The 22582-nt window shown below is 38.3% G+C and overlaps 1 protein-coding gene across 1 annotated transcript in view; it reads right to left on the bottom strand.

Moving 5' to 3' along the window:
- Window positions 1–22582, bottom strand: part of COL25A1 (collagen type XXV alpha 1 chain) — a 527569-nt gene that overhangs the window by 15765 nt on the left and 489222 nt on the right. The window contains exons 32-36 of the mRNA XM_069593542.1: window positions 20693–20746; window positions 15037–15090; window positions 12597–12650; window positions 8744–8830; window positions 6209–6247 (exon numbers count right to left, since the gene is read on the bottom strand). Coding sequence (XP_069449643.1) covers window positions 6209–6247; window positions 8744–8830; window positions 12597–12650; window positions 15037–15090; window positions 20693–20746 — 288 coding nt within the window. The remainder of the gene's footprint in view (window positions 1–6208; window positions 6248–8743; window positions 8831–12596; window positions 12651–15036; window positions 15091–20692; window positions 20747–22582) is intronic.

Below are 22582 nucleotides of genomic sequence, written 5' to 3'. Positions count from 1 at the left end.
GGACCGCAGCGCCCGTAAAATACAAGACCATTTTGTGTGTGCTCTCCGCCACCTTATCACTTTTTGGCAATAAGCCATGGTGTAACCCCCTTGAGATGACAAAAGAAATAAAAGCTCCGTTGTGATCAAATGACTCATCACGCAGCATGCTAGCATCTGAAGGTGCACAGCAAGCAGGCTTGGCACACAATCATGCTCTTTTAGTCAGTTTCAATGGGTGTTGTGGGTATGAAGAGCAAAGGTGAGGAGGGCTGTGATGATAAACTCTAAAATCAGTCAGTATAGTACATTTTCATAGCTTTGAGTTCATATTTGGTCACAATTTCATGTAAACTATCTCATGGTGCTTTTTGCCCATGCAATTAACAAGCCCAAGGTAAGAAAATAGCAAGAACAATCGATTTCTATCACTGGGTCCATATAAATACATATCTTCACATAAGATAAAGAGATACTGATCTATATTTTCTGCAGGCTTCTTACTGGTTTCACATCTTGCCCGATTTTAGATGTAAGGGAAGAAAAGATGGATACGTGTACTACAGCAAACAGGAAGAAGCAGCTACATGTAAACATATCTCAGACTTGTACAATCTGCAATCCAATTTCAACTATAAATATAAAAAGTGGACCATTATATACACAACGTCATGCTCGGAAGGTTAGATTCATCACTGCAGGAAAACAAACAACAAAAAAGAGAAATATAGAGAATTAGTAGTTTAGGATAAAAATTCCCAGTTGGCTTTTATTTTAAGAAAACTGGTAGAACCCTGAATAGAAGTTGCTTTGTTTTGTTTTAATCAATGAGCCAATTGATATGTCCTATACATTACTTTTCTAAAACTTATCAAACATTTTATCCTAGGTTCAACCCACATTTTTATTTTGCTACTGAGAAGTCTGTGGGAAGTGTTTTGTCTCAGTAACTATTCTGGGAAAGCAGAAAATTAGAATTTTATCACAGACACACCATAATTAAAATACATGTTCTATGTGTGGCTTATGTAATCGTCTCCAAGCATTAAAACACAAGTGCAATGGCACTGCTTATTTCCCTGACACTCAACTCTAACACTCTACTGCCCTTGTTCTTATTTCCTTTTTCCGGCCCTGCCCTGCTGTGAAGGGCGTGCAGGACCGACCTCTGTTGTCAAGTCTTCAAGCTGTATGACAGGTTCTATTGTGATCTAAAGATCTAGAAATGTCCGGTTCCTTGTTCTGGGCGGCAGCCATAATTACTAAGGTTGCCCTGGAGCTGAAGTTTTAAGTCTGAGAGAATAGAAGAACAAAAGTCTTTGAGGTATAACTTGTAGAGCAGATCTTGGTGACAAACTTGACTTTTTCTCAAATAAAAATCAGTGAGAAAAGTAGAATGTCCAGAGAAGGACAATGATAAAGATCTCTCATCTCCCCATCACAATGGTGACTCATCCTCAGTCATCTTTCATTTCACTAATTAAAAATATTTGCTTTTTTCTCTCCAGTAAAAATAGATGCTATATTAAGTATGTGTAAGGGGCTGGGTACTCTGTGATCTTTAGCAATAAAGTTCACTTAGTGTTACACACATCATGCTAAGGCCAGAGAATGTGTACAGGAAGTAGTATTCTTTTCTCCACACTCCCACTCATCTCAAATTTCAAACAAAAACATTTTTTGAGAAACCAATGTTTTGTAAATAGTCTCAAGAATTTTAAAGATCCTTTTTCCCCCATCAGATTTTAAAACTTAAGAAATCGGTCACCTTACTTTAGGAAGATTCTGTTGCAAGCCTGCCCTATCTGAAAAAACAAAATCTCACGAAACATTTAAAAATGTGAAGGCTATAGGTATTTTTCCTATGAAGTGGTTTATAATCTCTGGATAAAGACAGATGATAACTTTAATAGCTTGTAAGGATTTTCTGAACCATGAGTTCTGCCTTTTACTCACTGTATGAATTGCAATGTGAATTGATACATCATTATTCTCCAAATACAGATAACTGAACTATATCTAGAAAGAAAAGAAATTTAAATAAAGATCAAATAGTTTTACATGAAAAAAATTCTTATTGAGAGTAACAGAAAAACAATAAGAAAGGAAAGGAAAGGAAAGTCGTTCAGTCGTGTCCAACTCTTTGTGACCCCATGGACTGTAGCCTACCAGGCTCCTCTGCCCATGGGATTTTCCAGGCAAGAATACTGGAGTGGATTGCTATTTCCTTCTCCAGGGGATCTTCCCGACCCAAGGATCGAACCCAGGTCTCCTGCATTGTAGACAGACACTTTACCGTCTGAGCCACCGGGGAGGGAATAAAAAAACAAAACAATAGGACTTGTTCGTTAATCACAGTGCTTTCTACTGTGGCTACAATCTGAATTTTCAGTCAAACATTTATCACTGTGTCTAGAGACTGTGTGTGTGCTCAGTCATATCTGACTCTTTGTGACCCCATGGACTGTAGCCCACCAGGCTCCTCTGCCTGGGATTTTCCAGGCAAGAATACTGGAGCAGGTTGCCATTTCTCGATCCAGGAGACTACTAAACTTAATATTCAAAAAGGTGGTCCACTAAAACAGGACTAAGTAATCTACTGGCCTTCTTTTAATAATATCACTTCTAATAATATCACTTCTTTTAATAATATCACTTAAAAATTAATTTGATTTGACCAACAGCATATTTGAGATGGCTAAATTGACCACAGAAGAAATTTTAGAACATTTCATTTTTCTAATTGTTTTTTTAATTGAAGTACTGTTGGTTTACAATGTTGTGCCAACTTCTGCTGTTACAGCAAAGTGACTCAATTTTACCCATGCATACACTTTTTTAAAAATATTCTTTTCCATTATGGCTTATCCCAGGAGATTGTTCTATATCCCAGGAGGATACAGTTCTTGTGTTATATAGTAGGACCTTGTTTATCCATTCTAAATTGAATAGTTTGCCCCTACCAACCCCATCTAATTGTTTTCTTTCTCTCTTTTTGGTGCAGGAAGATGTTGGGAGAGGATGATCACAATGGTTTGCATTTGATTGTGTTGGGGAATGTGGTAAGCAATACTGAAGCTTTATCACTGAGTTATTCTCTTTTTTACCATTTAAAAACTTTATTGAAGTCTAATTGATTTAAATGTTGTATATATTCTTTATACAAAGAGAGGCTAGATTTAGGAGACCGTTAATCTTATATAGTATATAATCTGTGGAAAAATAAGTACCTAAAAGGGAAATTTCTGATTTTCTGAGCAACTCACATTAGCTCATAAAATGGTCTGGCCATTTTATGAACCCACAAGATGATGAATCCTTTGCTTGTTGCCATTATTTTTACGCCTCACAAAAGGGACATGGTTCAGAAGAGGCTGAAAATGACATGAAGCCAAGTTCTGAGTAGCATCAGAGGCTGAATAAGGTAGGCCTTTCACATCTCCCTCCATGTAAAGTGTTTGGATGACTGGATTAAAAAATCATGACAGGATCAGATTACAGGGCCAAGGTTAAAGAGCAGATGGTAATTCCAGCTCAGGATGGTATTAAAAATTCTGAGAACAGGGGTTATGGCGATTAAAGGATAGTTTCCTCAGGTGAAGACTATGATGACAGGCTCATCTTCCCAAGAACCAGCTGACCTCCAAAGTGAGGGAGCTAGTGGTCTGACAGGCTGAAAGTGGAGTATGGGAAGCTACTGAATAAATGACCGGGAGAGAAGGGTTTTCTTTCCCTGGCCAAGGGGGTGTGAAAGTAGTTAAGCAAGAGAGGGAGTTTCACAGGATCTCCTCACCAATAGAGTTGATGAGATGAGAGGTAAATAAGAGTCCTGTCTCTCCGTGTCTCTCTGCCGTCCTACAGTTTTGCCTGTGAAGCCTGCCAGTCAAAAACGCCTGAAAAATGATAAACAACAAGGTTCTACAGTATAGCACAGGGAATTATATTCAATATTTTGCAAAGGGAAAGAATATGAAAAAGAATATGTGAATAACTGAATCACTGCTGTACAGAAGGAATGAACACAATATTATACACTAAATTAACTATACTTCAATACATTTTTAAAAAAATGACTGAATAAGCCACAAGTGTTAGAGGAAAAAATTCAAAATGGTAAAAGTGCATGTATACTTCCCTCTGGTTCCAAATAGGAAAAGGAGTACATCAAGGCTGTATATTGTCACCCTGCTTATTTAACTTCTATGCAGAGTACATCATGGGAAACACTGGACTGGAAGAAACACAAGCTAGAATCAAGATTGTCGGGAGAACTATCAATAACTTCAAATATGCAGATGACATCACCCTTATGGCAGAAAGTGAAGAGGAACTCAAAAGCCTCTTAATGAAAGTGAAAGAGGAGAGTGAAAAAGGTGGCTTAAAGGTCAACATTCAGAAAACTAAGATCATGGCAGCTGGTCCCATCACTTCATGGGAAATAGATGGGGAAACAGTGGAAACAGTGTCAGAGTTTATTTTTTTGGGCTCCAAAATCACTGCAGATGGTGACTGCAGCCATGAAATTAAAAGACGCTTACTCCTTGGAAGGAAAGTTATGACCAACCTAGATAGCATATTCAAAAGCAGAGACATTACTTTGCCAACAAAGGGCTGTCTAGTCAAGGCTATGGTTTTTCCAGTGGTCATGTATGGATGTGAGAGTTGGACTGTGAAGAAGGCTGAGTGCCAAAGAATTGATGCTTTTGAACTGTGGTGTGGGAGAAGAATCTTGAGAGTCCCTTGGACTGCAAGGAGATCCAACCAGTCCATCCTAAAGGAGATCAGCCCTGGGATTTCTTTGGAAGGAATGATGCTAAAGCTGAAACTCCAGTACTTTGGCCATCTCATGTGAAGAGTTGACTCATTGGAAAAGACTCTGATGCTGGGAGGAATTGGGGGCAGGAGGAGAAGGGGACGACAGAGGATGAGATGGCTGGATGGCATCACTGACTCGATGGACGTGAGACTGAGGGAACCCCGGGAGTTGGTGATGGACAGGGAGGCCTGGCGTGCTTCGATTGGTGGGGTCACAAAGAGTCGGACACGACTGAGCAACTGAACTGAACTGAACTGATACTTCCCTCAGCTCATTTTCACATCAGTGGAATTCCTTTAACCTTAGGTAGCATACGCACAGTGCTTTATGCTGAGGTTTGCACCATTACAGTGTAAAGGTTTGGTATTCTCTGAACAGCACAGCACACAGATCTCTTCCCTCCTCAAAGTTCTGCCACTGCTTTCCACTGTCTACTTCTAGTTCTGTCATATACTAGGTCTGTGCCCTTGGAAGTTACTTAACTTTTCTGAATTTCATTTCCCTCATCAGCATCACTGAGGTTACTAACACTCTGTGCTGTTTGCCCAGTTGTGCCACCAGGCTCCTCTGTCCATGGGATTTGCCCAGCAAGAATACTGGAGCCAGGTGCCATTTTCTCCTCCAGGGGATCTTCCTGACCCAAGGATGGAACCTGCATCTCCTGCCAATGTAGACAGGTGGATTCTTTGCCACTGAGTCACGTGGAAAGCCCAGTGATACCCTACAGGATTATGATGAGGATTAAATAAAATGATGTCACCTATATGAAAGGGCTTATCACACAGCCTTTGTACACAGGTTCTCTATGAAGAATAAGTTCCCTTCTCTACTGAATACACACACACAGTGACTATGGGTAGCCACATGTAGAGTCTAGAGCAAACTGCTATCATAAAGTATATCAACTTAAATATAACCATATTCTCCTAAATAAATTAAGGCATCTTTGAAGAAAAAATCATTCTTACATTTTCTGCTTTCTCAGCTTTGTGACTAATATTGATCGACAGGGTTCTACCATGTATTTGCATATTTTATCTAAGTAATTGAGTATAAATAGAAAAGGAATCACAATTAAGAATAATTTTAAACTATAGGAGGAAAAGGAACTTGGCACAAGCAAACCATTGTCAAGATGCACTGACCCTTTCCATTCTGAAGAAAAGATTAAATAGGGAGAGGTCTAAATTACAGTGTTTGCTAGGTACTATTTTCACTTATCCATTTAGAAATAAGTCAGTAGTAAACACCATCAAAAGGTATTCCAAAGATGGAATCTTTTGCTTTTTAATACCCATATACAATTCCAGGAATGTCAAATTAAAAAAAAAAATCTGTTCTAAATGGAAAGGGCTAGGCCAGGTAAAGAGAAAGAGAGAGTGTTTCTTTTAGATATAACTCTGGAATGCCTACCTTTTGCCAACAGCCAGGCATGGGTAATCCATCTGGCCCCTATTTTAAAAAGAAGAATAAAAATTCCTCAGCTTCCACAAAAGTGATCATACTTCATAATTAATAATCTCCAAGACTTAAAAATGGATTTATAGCTGTTAGGTGGCTTTAGTCATAGGCACCTTTTATCCACCCCGAATAGACTACCTAACACTAGTTAAAATGAAGAAAATTCAAATGTTTTCCAAAGTGAGTACACATTTGCAAATAAATAAAATATAAAAATATTTATCCTTAACGTTGAACAATGATTTGTAAAACCTAGTGGTCTACTTAGTTATATCTTTAGATAATAAATCTGTACTATTTCTCTTAATTTCATTAAAATGCATTTTATAATTATCTTTATTCAATAAATGAAAATAACTTCTCTTCCTGATCACTATGTTTTATGGCTAAATGCATAATAATGATGAGTAATCAGTTATGAATCATTTCTATCTGAAGTTTATAGCTCTTCACATGGTGTATTTTTCAACTTTTCTAGATTGAAAGCAGAAAAAATAGAACATTGAATTGATTGGATTAAAAGATAAGTAGTGTCTATATCTTTATAGTAAAATGTTATCCAAAGTCTTTGTCAATTTTTTAATTGAAATTCTTCAGGAGCCAATTAACAAGACCTGAATAAACAAAAGATTCTTAAATGCTGCAAAATTTATTTTCACTTAAGGTGTAAGCACTCTTCAGATACAAATGATATAAATAAGGCAAGAAGAACTGACATACTATGAAACATGCTTGTGTTTTCTCCCAGCAAAATGATTGTAAAATATTATTTATTGTCAATATCAAGCAAACAAAATAAAGGACTGGGCACATCATATTGAAATCTTCTAACTGTAATTATTTTCTGAATAAAAATTTCTTCTATTATGCAATCTCTTAAAAGACTTGAGAAGCATAAATTTATCTTTAAAGAATCATGCTTAGTACTTAAGAATAATATAAGAACATGCAGACCAAATATAACCATCAACACAATCATAATGTTTTCCTTTACACCTCAGAAAGTCAGAATATACTTTTTAATTGTTAAAAAAAAAACAACCTTAAAATGACTTTATATTTGGGAAAAAATCGGTAATGCCAGATTGGTACAAGGAGAAGGATCACCCAGTAGAATTTTAGATTTTAGTGTAGGAAGGATTTTGAGTTCATGCCAAATGGAGGTAGGGAAGATCTTTCTACTTTAGGAAAGTGAGTTTCAAAAGGAGAGGCCATTAAATTGAAAAGGTTATGTGGCAAAGAAGAAGATATGGGCTACAGACTATTATCACATTTAGAAGCTTCAAGAAGTTTGGTTTTTGTCTCTATGGTCTCTTAACATCATTCCCTCAAACTGGTTAAATCTTGACCACAGAAGCTTAACTTTGTAGGTTTGGCCTTATTTACAGCCTGACAGAAATGTAGTGGAAGTGGCAAAAATGCCTTTATTACTTTTAAAGAAAAAAAAGCTAACTTTAGGGGAAAAACCCAAAGTTACAGCCTAGCTGTACCTTTACTTTTTCTTAAATGTACTTTTAACATCATCTTGAAATAGTTACGGGATAAATTGACATTCCCCAGAACACAGACATGGCGGCCATGTCAGCGGTGAGAACAATGTCAGGAGGTCAGTTTGCAGTCACCGACTGAAACACATGCTTGCTCCCTTGACTCTGCAGAGTCACTGAAGGAGCTATTCATGCACATGCACGTGATGTGTTTACATGGAAAGCTTGCTCTGGCAGTGCCACTTTACACTGAGAGGGATGAATACGTAATAAACAAGGGAATGGCATGCAGGGTGGTAGGAAAGAGAAATACTGTACCAATTGGCAAGGGGCATCCAGCCCATCCAGGCCAGGCTGGCCTGGCTCCCCTTTTTCCCCCTTAACGCCACGGAATCCCTGTTTGTAAAGATTAACTCATAACGTTACTAAACAGAAGAAATCACTTGAGCACAAATCCTGCTAAAGAAATAACCACGGTAACAAAAGACTGGGAGAGGAGCAACTCTGAAGGGAAAGGTAACAGCCAGCAAAGCTGGACAAAAGAAAACAGATCTTGATGTGGTCTTATAACCAGGGCTTGTCTGGGCACCTGCACCTGCTCTGGGGAGCGGGAGGGAAGAGTCCCGGTTCCTCCTCTGATCCTGCATTCACTCCCTGGATGCACACCAATCCTTGATTGCTGAGAAACCCAAGAAGAGCTGGTGGCCAGAGGCAAGGGGTGGCACACACCAGGAAAACCCGAGGGACTTTACAGTCTATGTTAAAAGACCCCAATCAGGAGAGTGGATACATGTATGTGTACGGGTGGGTCCCTTTGCTGTCCACCTGGAAGTATCACAGCATTGTTAATCGGCTATGCTCCCATAACAAAATAAAATGCTTTTTGTTTTTTGATAAAAGACCCAATCAGAACTGTACTGGTACGGCCCCTGCAGCTTGCTCCTCTCCCAGCTCAGCCTCCACATGGGACACCTGGAGACAGTTGACAAGTCAGACATACCAACGGGCACGGTGCATCTAATCCAGGAGCACCCTGTTCTCCTTTCTCCCCTTTAGGCCCCTTTTTGCCTTTCTTTCCCTTTTCCCCCTGTGGATACAAGGGTTTAAATAAAAGACAGTTTTTATTTGGGGTGGGGGGAAGTAATGGTGATTCAAAAGATGGTTTAGCCAGTGAAAGTCTGGAAGGGCATTTACCACCGTTTTCTGGTTTAGATAAGGCATGACGTTATGAAACACCAGACTTTTAGCGTGGCGGTGGATTCTGGGGAGTGAAATACAAGATTTCATTAAAAAGACTCAGCAAGATGAAAGAAGAACTCAAAAGCTGACACATCAGAAAGGAGGATCAGTGCTGACTTAGACCCAATGCCAGGGTCCTTGTGAATGAGGTGTTCCCGCCACTGCTCCGGTGAAGATGGCAGATACCAAGTGTATTGAAGTCAGCCGGTGGCAGGGGAAGTTGAGAGGAATAATGGAAACTTTCACAGCCAATTTGCAGTACCTACCAACTTCCCCGCCCTCCCCCCCCCCCCCCCAATCCTATAAGAGATGAGAGCTATATGAGCCAGAGGAAAAGGAAAAAATATTTAACAGCTTGTATCTTTTTGAAATGTATCCAACTTTATGACATCATTTTTTGTAGCTCTCATTTAATCATAGTGTGTTAAAAAGATACTTCTTTCTTTTAACATTCTTTTTAAGGAGACTAAAAACAAATACTTCCCTTATTGAGTCAGGTAAATAAATTTTAAAAGTGCTAAGATTTCTTAGCAATGTCAGTTGGAGAAACAGACTTATTTAAAACTTATTGAAAACCAAGAGATGTTTTTTAATTCACACTTATTGATGTCATGCCAGGTATTCACAATGGTAAATGGGTTTCCAGCTTACTCACAAGATAACAAAAGCAAAAAAAAAAAAAGTTTTGTTCCAGAGGGGAAAAGCAGTTTGGATTCAGTTGAGCTAATATTAAAAATGAGGTAGGCAGGATAATTACATAGTGGGAATGTAGCCATGGGAATTAGTATTTAGGAATCAAGGTAAAGGCTGTGGAAGTCTGCATGGATCACAGGGATGGAGGAATTAAGGAAAGGAGGCAAAAGGAGGCGAAGGAAGGAATGTACCTCAGCTGTTTCATATTAACATAAATATCTCTGCATATTTATAGACAAGAAGCTGGTGCAGTGCAGAATACAAAATACTATGCAATAGATATTTAAATGAGTGTATTCATTCTGCAATCAGGATGACAGATACAGTAAATCTGAATAATTTCAGAAGCAAAACAGCATCAATATTCAAAGACATATACATAACAGATATAGATGAGATATGCATTCAAATTAATGCATTCATTCTGACTGTGTGAGTGAAACTCCACATTGATCTCCTGTGTGCCAAAAAGATTGCATCAGAAGGCTCAGAATCAAAACCAGTTGGGTTTCTCTAATATCGGAGAAAGAGAAATTCTGTGTGGTTTAGTTGATCACAATCAAAAACAAAGACTCGAGATGCCAGGGTGAAATGAAATGAAAGCAGGTGTGATAGGAAGTACGATGGGAGGAGCTTTGGGCGTAAATTGCTCACTCATGCAAGATGCATCAACACTCTTCTTCAGCAAATAACATCAGTTCTGTGACATAATATTGATTTAGACTTATTTGGGAGGCAGTGGATTTGGGAGGCAGTGGACTCCTCTTCACATACGTGTGACTGACACCAGGTGTGCTGGGTGTTATTAATTTAGGACTCCATCCCTTCTTTGATTGATTAATCAACTCAGATTAATCATTCAATGAAAAAGCGTTGTCATATGAATGCTGACTTTAACAGGCTCAGGGAGTCATTTTTTAACAATATTTTAGTGACCCTCAAGCTTTATGGAAAACAGATACTATTGTAGAGAATAATGTGTCAGTGTTATTATTAATCAGCATAGTTTTGCAACTATGTCTTTGTGGGTATGAATATATAGGGGCTCTTGCTAATTTTAATCTCTGCTGTCAAAGAATGATATACATAAAGTGCTCACATTTGGATCTAATTTCCTAAGTATGAAACTTCTAATAATGGAATCTGAAGTACAGAAATACTTTTGTATTGAGTGATTAACATTATTCTGAGGATTAAATTTGTAGCTTTAGGTTTTCACAAGTTATAATACTGGTAATTTCTTCTTTGTCTAAAAGATCATTAGAATGAATATCTTCATAATGCTAACATTATTTTGAGTGGATAAAGTTTTAGACTCATACAATCCATTAGGTAAGTATAAAATAAATGCCTATAATCTTGAAGGCACACACACACCTTGGGCCCAAAGCTTTTACCTCAAAACATGTATATTTTATAGTTACAATTTACAGTTCAGAATAAAAGAACTTTTTTATGCCTCAGTTTCCTTGCCTATGAAATGGGGACAATGATAACACCAGCCTTAGGGGTTTTTTTTGAAGATTAAGACTCTCATATGTAAAGCTCTAGGAAAAACACAAAAACACATCAATAAATGTGATGATATTGACAATGATGATGGTGATGTTTTATATAACCACTCACATGCACTTTCCTTCCTAGTAGTGGGAAGCTCAGTATTGTTTAAAGCCCAAAGAATACACAGAAGGCTTAATATCCTTTTTGGGGCAACTCTCATTTGGCCTTGCTTTTTAACATCTATGAACTTCACTGTTAAAGAGAATTTATAGGGTTGTGAAAATAGTGTATTAAGTAGAGCATAAATCAATCTGAGAACTGTGTGTGTGTGTGTTCATTCAGTCATGTCCTACTCTTTGCGACCCCATGGACTGTAGCCTGACATGACAGGCTCCCCTGTCCAGGGTATTTTCCAGGCAAGAATACTGGAGTGAGTTGCTATTTCTTCCTCCAGGGGATCTTCCTGACCCAGGGATCAAACCTGTGTCTCCTGCATCTCCTGCCAATACTGGAAGGCTGATTCTTTACCACTGAGCCATCTGGGAAGCCCAATCTGAGAAAGAGAATTGGTTTAAATTTGAACTGTGAAAGTACAATTTCAGCCACTTTAAGATTTTCATTATTCTATAGAGGTTTCTTTTTTTTCCCCTCTTCTTCATCTGTGTCATATATATATATATATATATATATATATATATATATATATATATATATGTATAACTATTCCTCAAAGAACAAAAAGTGGTTTAAAATAGCCATAATCCAAACTTTGTTTCCAGACATAAACAAATATGATATTGGCTCCTTATCTATCTTGAGATAGAACCTAAAAACCAATCTCATAAAATACTCTAATATCTTCATTTAAAATGTCTGCAGTGTTTGAAGGCAATAAGTCCTGGTCCCTGTGTACTGGTCTCAGAAACAATGCTTGTCATCCATTTTCCAATTTAAAAAATCAAGATACAGGACATATCCTGTCTCTACAGGGAATGTTGTGGAGACTCATTTATCAGCACCTCATTTGGTGCTGGCTTTACAGGCTTAGGTGAGCTCTGCCAGAAGACTGTTGCAGATTTCTGCTATTTAATATTATTAATGAAATAAATGCCTGCCCCTCATTTTTGACACCTCCTGGAAACTTCAGTTTTTCAACTAATTGGTGTCAGGTAGTCCAAAAAATTGTAGCCTGGTTTTCTGGGGATTATAATTCTTTTCTTCTACACTAACAGTGCCCTTATTTCTTTCAGTGTAGCCTTCTTTATTTCTCTGTGAAGACCTGGTTTATTAGATCAGACATCTGTGTTTTTGGAGCACAGGATGGAGAAAGATGAGATGTATGAGAGAATCACACAGCTTGAACAGCAAAGCAGACAGAAGCAGAAAAATCAAACAGGCACATGCTAGGTTGGAGAGGTCACCTTTTCCCCCTTCTCTCCCAGGTCACCCTTCTCGCCTCGTGGACCAGGGAAACCCTACAGGATAAAAAGCAAACCAAAAAGATCTATTGATGTAACTGTGGCAAAACCATACTGAAAGAAACAAGATTTAATGTTTCTGAACACAAGTATAAAGAAACATGGCATGGCCCCAAATCTCAAAACTTAGATGGGTAAAGTAGTACTTGGAAATAACAGTTTCCTAACACCTGAAGTATCTATAAACAAAGGGTTTCTTGCTGCTTCTCCAAAGAAATACACAGTGGAGAGAATATTAGGACCCTAGTTTGAATCCTGGCAAGTTCTTGGATTTGTGTGGCTGTGGGCAAATCACTCACTTCAGTATTTTAGTCCTTTGACCATAAAATGAGGTTAATATTTACTACACAACTGCCAATGTGAGCATTAAACTTGAAGACGTATATAAAGTACCAGAATGATGTCTGTACACAACAGGTGCCTGATACACAATTACTACTATCACTTTTGCTACTGCTGTTGTTCACATACTACAGGATGAGCAGTAAACACTTTAAGAGGGATTGACTTTAACATTATTTTTAGAGAATTATGTGACTATAAGATATATAGGGACTTGAATGCTAAAAAGAAAAATACTGTATAACAGCTTTAAAAATAAACATATCATTTCCCTAAGGGTAGCATGTAAAAGATGTTTCAATTTTATGCATATTTTAAAATAAGTGGTTCAGCCACAGATGTTGAGTGTCTCTCATTTGGGAAAGTATTTTGGAGTATATCAACTGTCAGTTATTAATTTTATACCAAAATAATTATGGTCTTTGCCTCCATGGCTATCTCATGCAGACACTAGTCATAGATTTCATATTGCTGTCCATATGCAAAGCAATATATGCTTATGCGTAACTATGTGCACAGAAAAAAATTAGAACTGTTCTTGCTGTGATTGACGATGGAGACCATCAGCATCTATTATAATGGGGAGATGTTTATTGTATGTTTTACTTACATCAAGACCAGGCTCTCCATCTTTCCCCTGCCAAAGAACCATAGTAGCTACATTAGTGTTCCTAAGTTTCATGAATAGGTTATTGTTCTATTTAAGGCTGCCCGGACATGCAACACGAGTATTAAAACAACTAATTCAGAAAAGTGAAAAAATCCTCTATTAATTAGTAATGCAAATTTCTTTCACTAAATCAAGTGAACTGATTGTTAATGTTGCAATTAAGGGTCATGAACATGTTTTATTATGTATCAGGTTAAATAGTGTGATATTTTGCTGAAGTTTAATTCTTGGTATCCAAGTTATTTATCTAGGAGTAAGTCAAAAGCAAAAATACTGTTTAGTTGATTTAAAAACACACAAGCACTAATAGAAGATGCAAATCATAACTACTTTACTTTGACAGCTTAATAAATTATAAGTGAGCAAAGACTATGAAACCTGTTTGTTAAATACAGCTTTAATTTGTCTAGATGTGCACCTTGTCTATAAATATTGAGGGTGTGAAGCTCACAATTTAAAAACTGTTTGTAGATGAATGGTCCCCTATCCATTCACCCGTGTGGAGCAGATTTTCTGGGCAATGACCAGGGTCACACAATAGATCCACCCAAAAGTTGCTGAGAAGATGCTTGATTCCATCAATTAGATTTTGAAATCTATTTCAAAATCGTCATCTCTTTTAGCACTCAAATAATCATGGCTGACGCTTTTATTTCAGTTTATAAAAACTAGAATGTGCAAGTTATATGGAAGCTACACAGTGGTTAAAAACCTTGAGATGTAAGTATGTGCTTCTACTGAAGTCCTGTCTTACCCCATTGCATCATTCACAATTTTCCTAAAAAGAATATTCTGAAGCAGACCCCAGGCCCTCAATTTGAAGTGGGGGTAACTGAGAATTTTCAGAAGATAGAACACTATCAACATTCTCTGTTCTGAAGATCACTTGTCATCACAGTGATTTAGAAAGGTCAGAAACAGCAAAATTGTTGTAAATATCAATTTAGAAATAACTTTTATTAGCAAGAACAGTTTTTGCAAGTTATCTATGAGAATGGATAAAGTCTGAAGAGAGTTGTTTTAAATAAAGCTTCCACACCCACTTCTGGTACAATGACCTCCCAAGGAAGGGCCAATTATGGGTCCAGTCAAATGGCCCCAAATCCTGCTTTCAGCTTAGCCCTGTCCATCTCATGGACAACCTCTGATCCTCTCAGTCTTGTGAAGCACGTGGATGAGTGTACCGGAGTGTGAGAACATGGCACAAGTATGACCTATCTGTGAAACACACGGTTACACTGGTGTTGAAGAGAATTAGTGGGTTGCTCTTTGCTCCTCTAATGGGATTAGTCTGCCCATGAGGGAAGAGTTAACTGCGCCAATAACAGATCGCTTCTGCATGCGGGAAACATCGAGAGACACAGAACTCACCGGCAGACCATACGGCCCTCGGGGTCCCGGCTCTCCCATAGCTCCTTTTTCACCCTATAATAAAAGATGAGAGTTCCAATCATACACAAACGTCTATATTCATACAATTTCTCTAATGCTTTGTGTCTAAAGCCTCTATTTGAAGCATCATTCTATCAAAATTCTAAAAAGGCAGACTCTTCCAGAGTTGCTGCCAGTGATATAGCAAAAGAAAATCTTAGTGCACTTTACAGAATCACTTTTGAAAGGGCTGTAGGTCAGACTGACGCTGTCCAACTGTGCAAAAGGACTTGCCTATCTAGTGCGCTGTGCTTGGGTTTCTTTGGCATTCATGTGAAATGTTTCAGTTCAGTTCAGTTCAGTTCAGTTGCTCAGTCGTGTCCGACTCTGCTACCCCATGAATCGCAGCACACCAGGCTTCCCTGTCCATCACCATCTCCCGGAGTTCACTCAGACTCACGTCCATCGAGTCAGTGATGCCATCCAGCCATCTCATCCTCAGTCGTCCCCTTCTCCTCCTGCCCCCAATCCCTCCCAGCATCAGAGTCTTTTCCAGTAAGTCAACTCTTCGCATGAGGTGGCCAAAGTACTGGAGTTTCAGCTTTAGCATCATTCTCTCCAAAGAAACCCCAGGGCTGATCTCCTTTAGAATGGACTGGTTGGATCTCCTTGCAGTCCAAGGGACTCTCAAGAGTCTTCTCCAACACCACAGTTCCAAAGCATCAATTTCGGTGCTCAGCCTCCTTCACATTCCAACTCTCACATCCATACATGACCACAGGAAAAACCATAGCCTTGACTAGACGGACCTTAGTCAGCAAAGTAATGTCTCTGCTTTTGAATATGCTACCTAGGTTGGTCATAACTTTCCTTCCAAGGAATAAGCGTCTTTTAATTTCCTGGCTGCAGTCACCATCTGCAGTGATTTTGGAGCCCCCCAAAATAAAGTCTGTTTCCCCTGTTTCCCCATCTATTTCCCATGAAGTGATGGGACCAGATGCCATGATCTTAGTTTTCTGAATGTTGAGCTTTAAGCCAACTTTTTCACTCTCCACTTTCACTTTCATCAAGAGGCGTTTTAGCTCCTCTTCACTTTCTGCCATAAGGGTGGTGTCATCTGCATATCTGAGGTTATTGATATTTCTCCCGGCCATCTTGATCCCAGCTTGTGTTTCTTCCAGTCCAGCGTTTCTCATGATGTACTCCGCATATAAGTTAAATAAGCAGGGTGACAATATACAGCCTTGACGTACTCCTTTTCCTATTTGAAACCAGTCTGAAATATTTATCCATTACTAATTATTTTAAGTTACTACTCTTTCAAAAATGTAAGGATAAAATGTTTTTTTTTTTTTCTCCTACCGAATGTCTCCTCTTCAGCAAGCCTTTCCTCCTTTGCTCCCCTCCCCTTCATCCTACTTGAGTTGTATTTTACTTGAGAGTGCTCATATACTGGGAGACATACCCATATTATAAATTGTCTATTCTCTGCTGAGTCCCTCCTTAGAATATGCACATGATGGTATCTGGATTCTGGCTTTGTTCCCTACTGCATGCCCACAGCTTAAATAGTGTCTGGCACATCAGTAAATATTTGTAGAATTAATGAATCAAGTCAAATCAATACAGTCGTGCACGTTTTGCTTCCTTTATGAAAAAGAAGGTTTAAAAACCTTTATGCCCTCTCTTCAATGCTTGATAATGTAGGAATTTACCGCCTTCATCGCTCTCTCCTTGTACCTATTGGAGGAGAATAGTTTGCCTTGGCTTAGACAATAATCTGAACACTTATAAAAAATAAGTGCAATTGGAGGTGGTCCCAGGAATATGGTATAATTGTGATAATAAAGAAATAAGTGTTCTGCACTTCAAGTAGTATTTTCTTCTGCTGCCATCTCCAAAGTTTGACTGTCCATGTCTAGTATGAAAACTTCAGGAGGAATGGTGATGTTTATATGAGGGCCAAACAGAAAATGTTACCTTCTTTTATCACTACCCTTGAGGAAGTTTAAAGGTGCTAAATGGTTTTCAAGGGTGAAATGACAAGTTCAGCTGATAACTGTGCATACAGATCCAAGGATTATTCTGTGTTTCTCTACTCTCTAGATTCCCATGGGGGCAAATTTCAACTCACTGTTAACAATCTTCTTTAAATTTAGGAGTTGTTGGTGCTAATTAACACTGTCACTTAGAGGCACATATAGTATCAGGAGATTACTGGGAATAAATACAATAAAATCTTATTGAACTTTTACTGATTATTACTTCATGTTTATTACTGAAAGAACAGGAGTTGCATTCAGTAAAGTAGCCAGGCTTTGAAATGAAACAGATTTAAATTTGAATGCCAGTTCTGGCACTTACTGGTTGTGTGGCCTTAAGTAGCTTTCTTAACCTTTCTGTGTCTGTTTCATTGGCTGTAAAATCAGAAGAATACATATTCTGCAATAATTTTTCTAAAGATTAAATGTTATTATAAAATATGAAATATATTTTGCCAAATAATATGTCCATAAATAGTAACTATCATTGTTATTGTACAGTTAAAGGTCTTGTTTTTAATAAGGCTTGGCAACCCAAAGAGTACTTATTCAAAATAAGTGCTGCCATCTGGCAGTGTTATTTATGATTTTTTTACAAGGTAGTGGTGCTGTGATGATGTGGGTATGTGTGTGTGTGTGTGTGTGTGTGTGTGTATAAGGTGGGAGGTGGGGATTTAGAAGGAGAATTCACATAACTTGGAGCCTGTCTAACTTGAAAAAACTCAATGGATTAGAGTAGATCTAGTCTGAAATATCCATAGATTATTAAGATATACCTAGTCCCTCCTTCCTCCTCTGATTAAATACCTCAGCTTTATTGTTTTTAAAATTAATACACTGTGACTGATTTGAATTAAGTTGTCATGAAGCATTTGTCTATGGAAAACTCTGTTTATAGAACTGCCCATCCCAAATAATTACTTTAAGCTAATAATGACAACTGCATCCCCCTCGCCAGTGACTGTTTCAGAAATGGACATATGATCCAATTCTGGTCAATGAGGTGTCAGGGGAAGTCACTGGGAAGCTTGGGCAGAGGTTTCCTTGATGCTAAGGAAGATAAAAGAGAAGAGGGTCCCTATGTTTGTTCTCTGCTGATTCCTCTCCAGAGGGTAAGTCTGGAACCACTGTAACCAGCTTGCCTGTGGTCAAAAGGCAAAGCCAGCTCATGGAAAGGGCACAGAAGCAAAGACTAGACTTCCTCCTTTGAATATTTTGCTACATAAAAGTATCAATTTCTTTACTGTTTAAAGCCATTTTGAGTTGGGATTCAGTCACTTAGAACCAAAATCATCCTAATGGTCCTCGTTTGAAAACTCTTAGGAATGAAATATTAACACATGGCTTTGAATGTGCCACTTCTTTTCCTGGATTAATTCATTCCAAAAGACTGCTGAACCTCTAAAACTACAGAGTTTCTAAGTAGTTACAAGGCCAAGATGAAGAAATCAGCTGAAGGCAGGACCATCAGGTGCTTTGAGGAGCTGTACACTAAGACTGCTAGTCATGTGTACTAACACTGCTAGTCACGTGTACTCATACTGCTAGTCGTGCATACTAATACTACTAATCACGCATTCTAATACTGCTAGTCATGTATTTGACGATTCCCAAATAATACAGTCCATCAAACACCTAGTTTCTTTTAGGCTGGTCTTGTTTCATTCAGGATTTTTAATTTGCCTGTCTACACTGAGGGATTAATCTAGAATGGCCCCCTTTCTTGATTCCTGCCTCTTTAAAATTTGAAACTTTTCCAACAGAGTCCAGATGGCACCTCAACCAATTAACTTTGAGAATCACACTCCAGTTTAGCACTTAGGGTGAGGGACACTTGGCGAGTACTGCTATCTAATCCAGTTAAGATAGTTAACACGCCAAGTAAATATAAGCATAACACTTTACACTGCACACCATTTGACTTAAACTATGCCTGCACAAATTCTTAGTCATTTCATTTGCTCTCCTGGTGCATTCCGCCCCAGCGCTGAGACCTGATACTCTTGTGACACTGCAGAGCTCTCGGAAGTAACAGCTGATTTACCAAACGGTAAGCCCTCTTGAGTCCCAGGGCCTTCTGCCAACAGACTACTTGAGATTTGGTGCTCCATTTTTAGTCCACATGCTGAATCTCTTGATACAATGCTTGAATGCATCAGCAGCGTGAGACTCTTGGCTTTTAAATATTTCTAAGTAAGATGATCTTCATAAGTTGTTGGTTTGATCTTAGGAATAAGACAGTGATAATCGGGTTCATATGATTTCTTCCTTTAGGAGTCCCTTCTTTCTAGAAGCATTCTTGAGTAACACCAGCTTTCCTCATCGCTGAATCCACAGTCTGCACTATTTGTATTCATTTTGGCATCATTATCAAGCTATTGCTTGCAGATAATTTTTTCCTCTACAATTAGATTATAAACTCTTTTAAATCATAGAATATAGCTGATTCCTTTACTGTACTGAGTAAATATACACAGTGTATTAATAAAAGGTTATAGGATCATGAATCAATTATAATAGTATTATGCAATTCTCTAGAACAATTAGCAAAACAGACTTCACAAATGGGAGGAGAGCATTTCCATTTCACACTAGAGTACACTGTGTTTTGTATATTGTAATGCGATAAATATTTACTAAGTGATTTCACTTTATAGGACATGATATTATGGGATTGGAATGTATGCCAAAGAAATCTCTATATGGCTCTCTGTTTTAAAGCAAATTATCCCAGACTGATGAAACTCTTATCTAGTTTTAAAAGACCACAAACATGTACAGTAAATCATCCCAACATTTTGAAGACCTCACAATTAGGATACTTTCTTTACATCCATCCTGGATGGTGGGGAAATTGATTACACAGTTCTATGCAGACGCAAAAAAAAACCTTCTAAGTTTTCCAAGGTGAGGAAAAGAAAAAGAGAGAGAAAAACAGAAAAAAAAAGGGAGAGAAGTTCCAGAAAGATAACCAGCTGCTGATGCTTTAGTACATTTCTTTTTTGTGTCAGATATTCATCTTCTACTCTGAATATCTTTTCCCCCACCAAAGATAGAGAGGTTGTAAAAGGTTTTTGTTTTATAAAGCACTAAAATTATTTCCTTATGATTAAAGAAAGGCTATTCTTTTGCTTCAAATAAAAGAAGCATGTGTAACTGTGCAGAGAATACATAGGTTTTGTAATTTCCCTTAAAAAAAGGTTATAACTTATTCTGAATGAATACAAGAGCTTTATATAAAAGATTATCAACCCGATTATATAGTCCCAGAAATTTTAGCCCTATTGACTTCAACTTTCTGGATAAAGGCCAAATGAAAATATCTTCCTTATGGGTTAAGAAGCAATGGTCTGAGCTATTTATTTTAGCTATGAAAATATATGCATTGTTTTTGCTTTTTTTTAAATTTTTTATTAAAGCAGTCATATTCTAATACTCTGTCATTCTCCCTGTGTGAGGACTTTGAGTAGAACTTAATATGGTATCTGTTTCCGTTTACTATTAGATGGTTTTTATTTCTTCTGGGAAATGAACATGGCAGATCAGCTAAAAAGGAAAAGCCACACTTTGTGTTTTCTTTAGGCCACAGCTCTAAAACCTCAGGAGTGACTTACTCTTTCTCCTTTGGGACCTGCAGGGCCATGGGGTCCCATAGGGCCATCTGTACCCTAAAAAAAGATAAAAATAAGATATGAGACATATCCCAGGGGTTGTAAGAAATTCAGTTATAATTTATCCTGGACTTTTCCTGGGTGAATAATGCCTTAGAAAGTAAGCAACACATCTCCTTTCAAACTGCTTTATTCTTGATTCTTTCAGGCCAGTAGTTTTCAAGAAACTCATGCAAAATGAATGATTTATATAACTGCATATTTCAGTGAAAGGCACACAGACAAAACTGTGCATCAACTTTAATTATCTATTTCCTCCCTGGCTAAATGGAACATCTTCACTTTGCCCCTAAAACCATTTGAAGAAAAATGCAATTGTTCTTGCTTCACATCACCTCTTCTTCACATCCATTCTCTGGCCCCACAGTTACCCCCCACTCTTCTTGGCCACGAATGCTCTGAAGTCTTGTTTTCAGCTGCTTAAGAGGCTCAAACAGTTATACAAGTAAAAAAATTTTAAATAAATGAGAACAATGTTTTAACTGTTCAACCTTTCTTCAGCTCTGTTGGAAGGAGCAGGGGGCTTAGAAGGAAGGAATTCCTCTCCTGGGTTCTGCTGTAGTGGCTCAGGTCTGTGGGCTTGCAAGGCATAAACCAGGCAGCCAGGTGATATAATGGTATAACTGTCCTCTGGCCTTCTGATTCAGGATTAGGATTTTTGTGGCAGACTAGGCGATATTTGAATGAACAAAGGAACACTGAGGTCCAGTGAAAATAATAATGTCCTGAAACAAACAGGTTTCTAGAATTGAAGAGCTTGGGAATTCCCCGGTGGTCCAGGGGTCAGGACTGTGCTCTTCCGTTGCAGGGGGCATTGGTTCGAGGCCTAGTAAGGAAACGTCAGGGATCCTGCAGCCATGGGGTGTGGCAAAAATATAAAATAAAATAAAAAATAAGTAAATAAATTGAGGAGTTTGGAATTCCTTTTGATGCTTAAAAATGTAGCAAGGGGCTTCCCTGGTGGCTCAGTGGTAAAGATTTCGCCTGCCAACGCAGGAGACATGGGTTCAATCCCTCGGTTGGGAAGATCCCACATGCCGCGAAGCAACTAAGCGCTTGCACCAGAACTACTGAGCCTGCGCTCCAGAGGCCACGAGCCGTAACTACCGAGCCCGTGTGCCGCAACGACTGAAGCCCACGCACCCTGGAGCCTGTGCTCGGCAGCAAGACAAGCCACTGCAATCAGAAGACAGCTCTGCAACTGGAGAGCAGCCCTCACTCTCTGCAACTAGAGAAAAGCCTGGGCAGCAACAAAGACCCAGCACAGCCAAAAATAAAAATAAAATAAATAAAATTATTTAAAAATATCTAGCAAGGACCTCAGATATATTTGTTCATTTTCAGGAAGACTATGCTTAGATTTGTAATGAATTTGTTATGGCATTTACAAACATAGGAACTATTCCAGCACAATTTTTTAAACAGTATTCCTATTTCTCTTTCACTCTTCTTGTTTACAATATTAGAGCCTTGTGACATAATTCAGGGTTTTAAACTCATTCTAGTGTTGCTGGATTATCATCACGATTGATCTCTTTCTTACTGCCTGAACTCCAAGCTCATCTTCAGAAAACTTCTAAATATTGAAGACCTGAAGCTGAACTTTAAGAGAGGGAGCTCTGAAGAACCATAGAAAAGAGACAAAATGACAGAAGACAGATGGATCACTTCGATGCACGGAGATCTGAAAGTTAGTTCCAGGGAAGAAGTTACATTTCTAATATAGACATGAACATAAAAAAGGAAAGCAAGTTAAAATGATTTCACATTATTTTGATTCCTTCAGAGGGCCTCTCACATGGAATTGCAGGATGTGTCCATTGGTTATGAAAA

Source organism: Ovis canadensis, chromosome 6, assembly GCF_042477335.2.
Source record: "Ovis canadensis isolate MfBH-ARS-UI-01 breed Bighorn chromosome 6, ARS-UI_OviCan_v2, whole genome shotgun sequence".
In the NCBI taxonomy this organism is placed as follows: Eukaryota; Metazoa; Chordata; class Mammalia; order Artiodactyla; family Bovidae; genus Ovis; species Ovis canadensis.
This window is presented reverse-complemented; position numbering and strand designations above follow the sequence as displayed.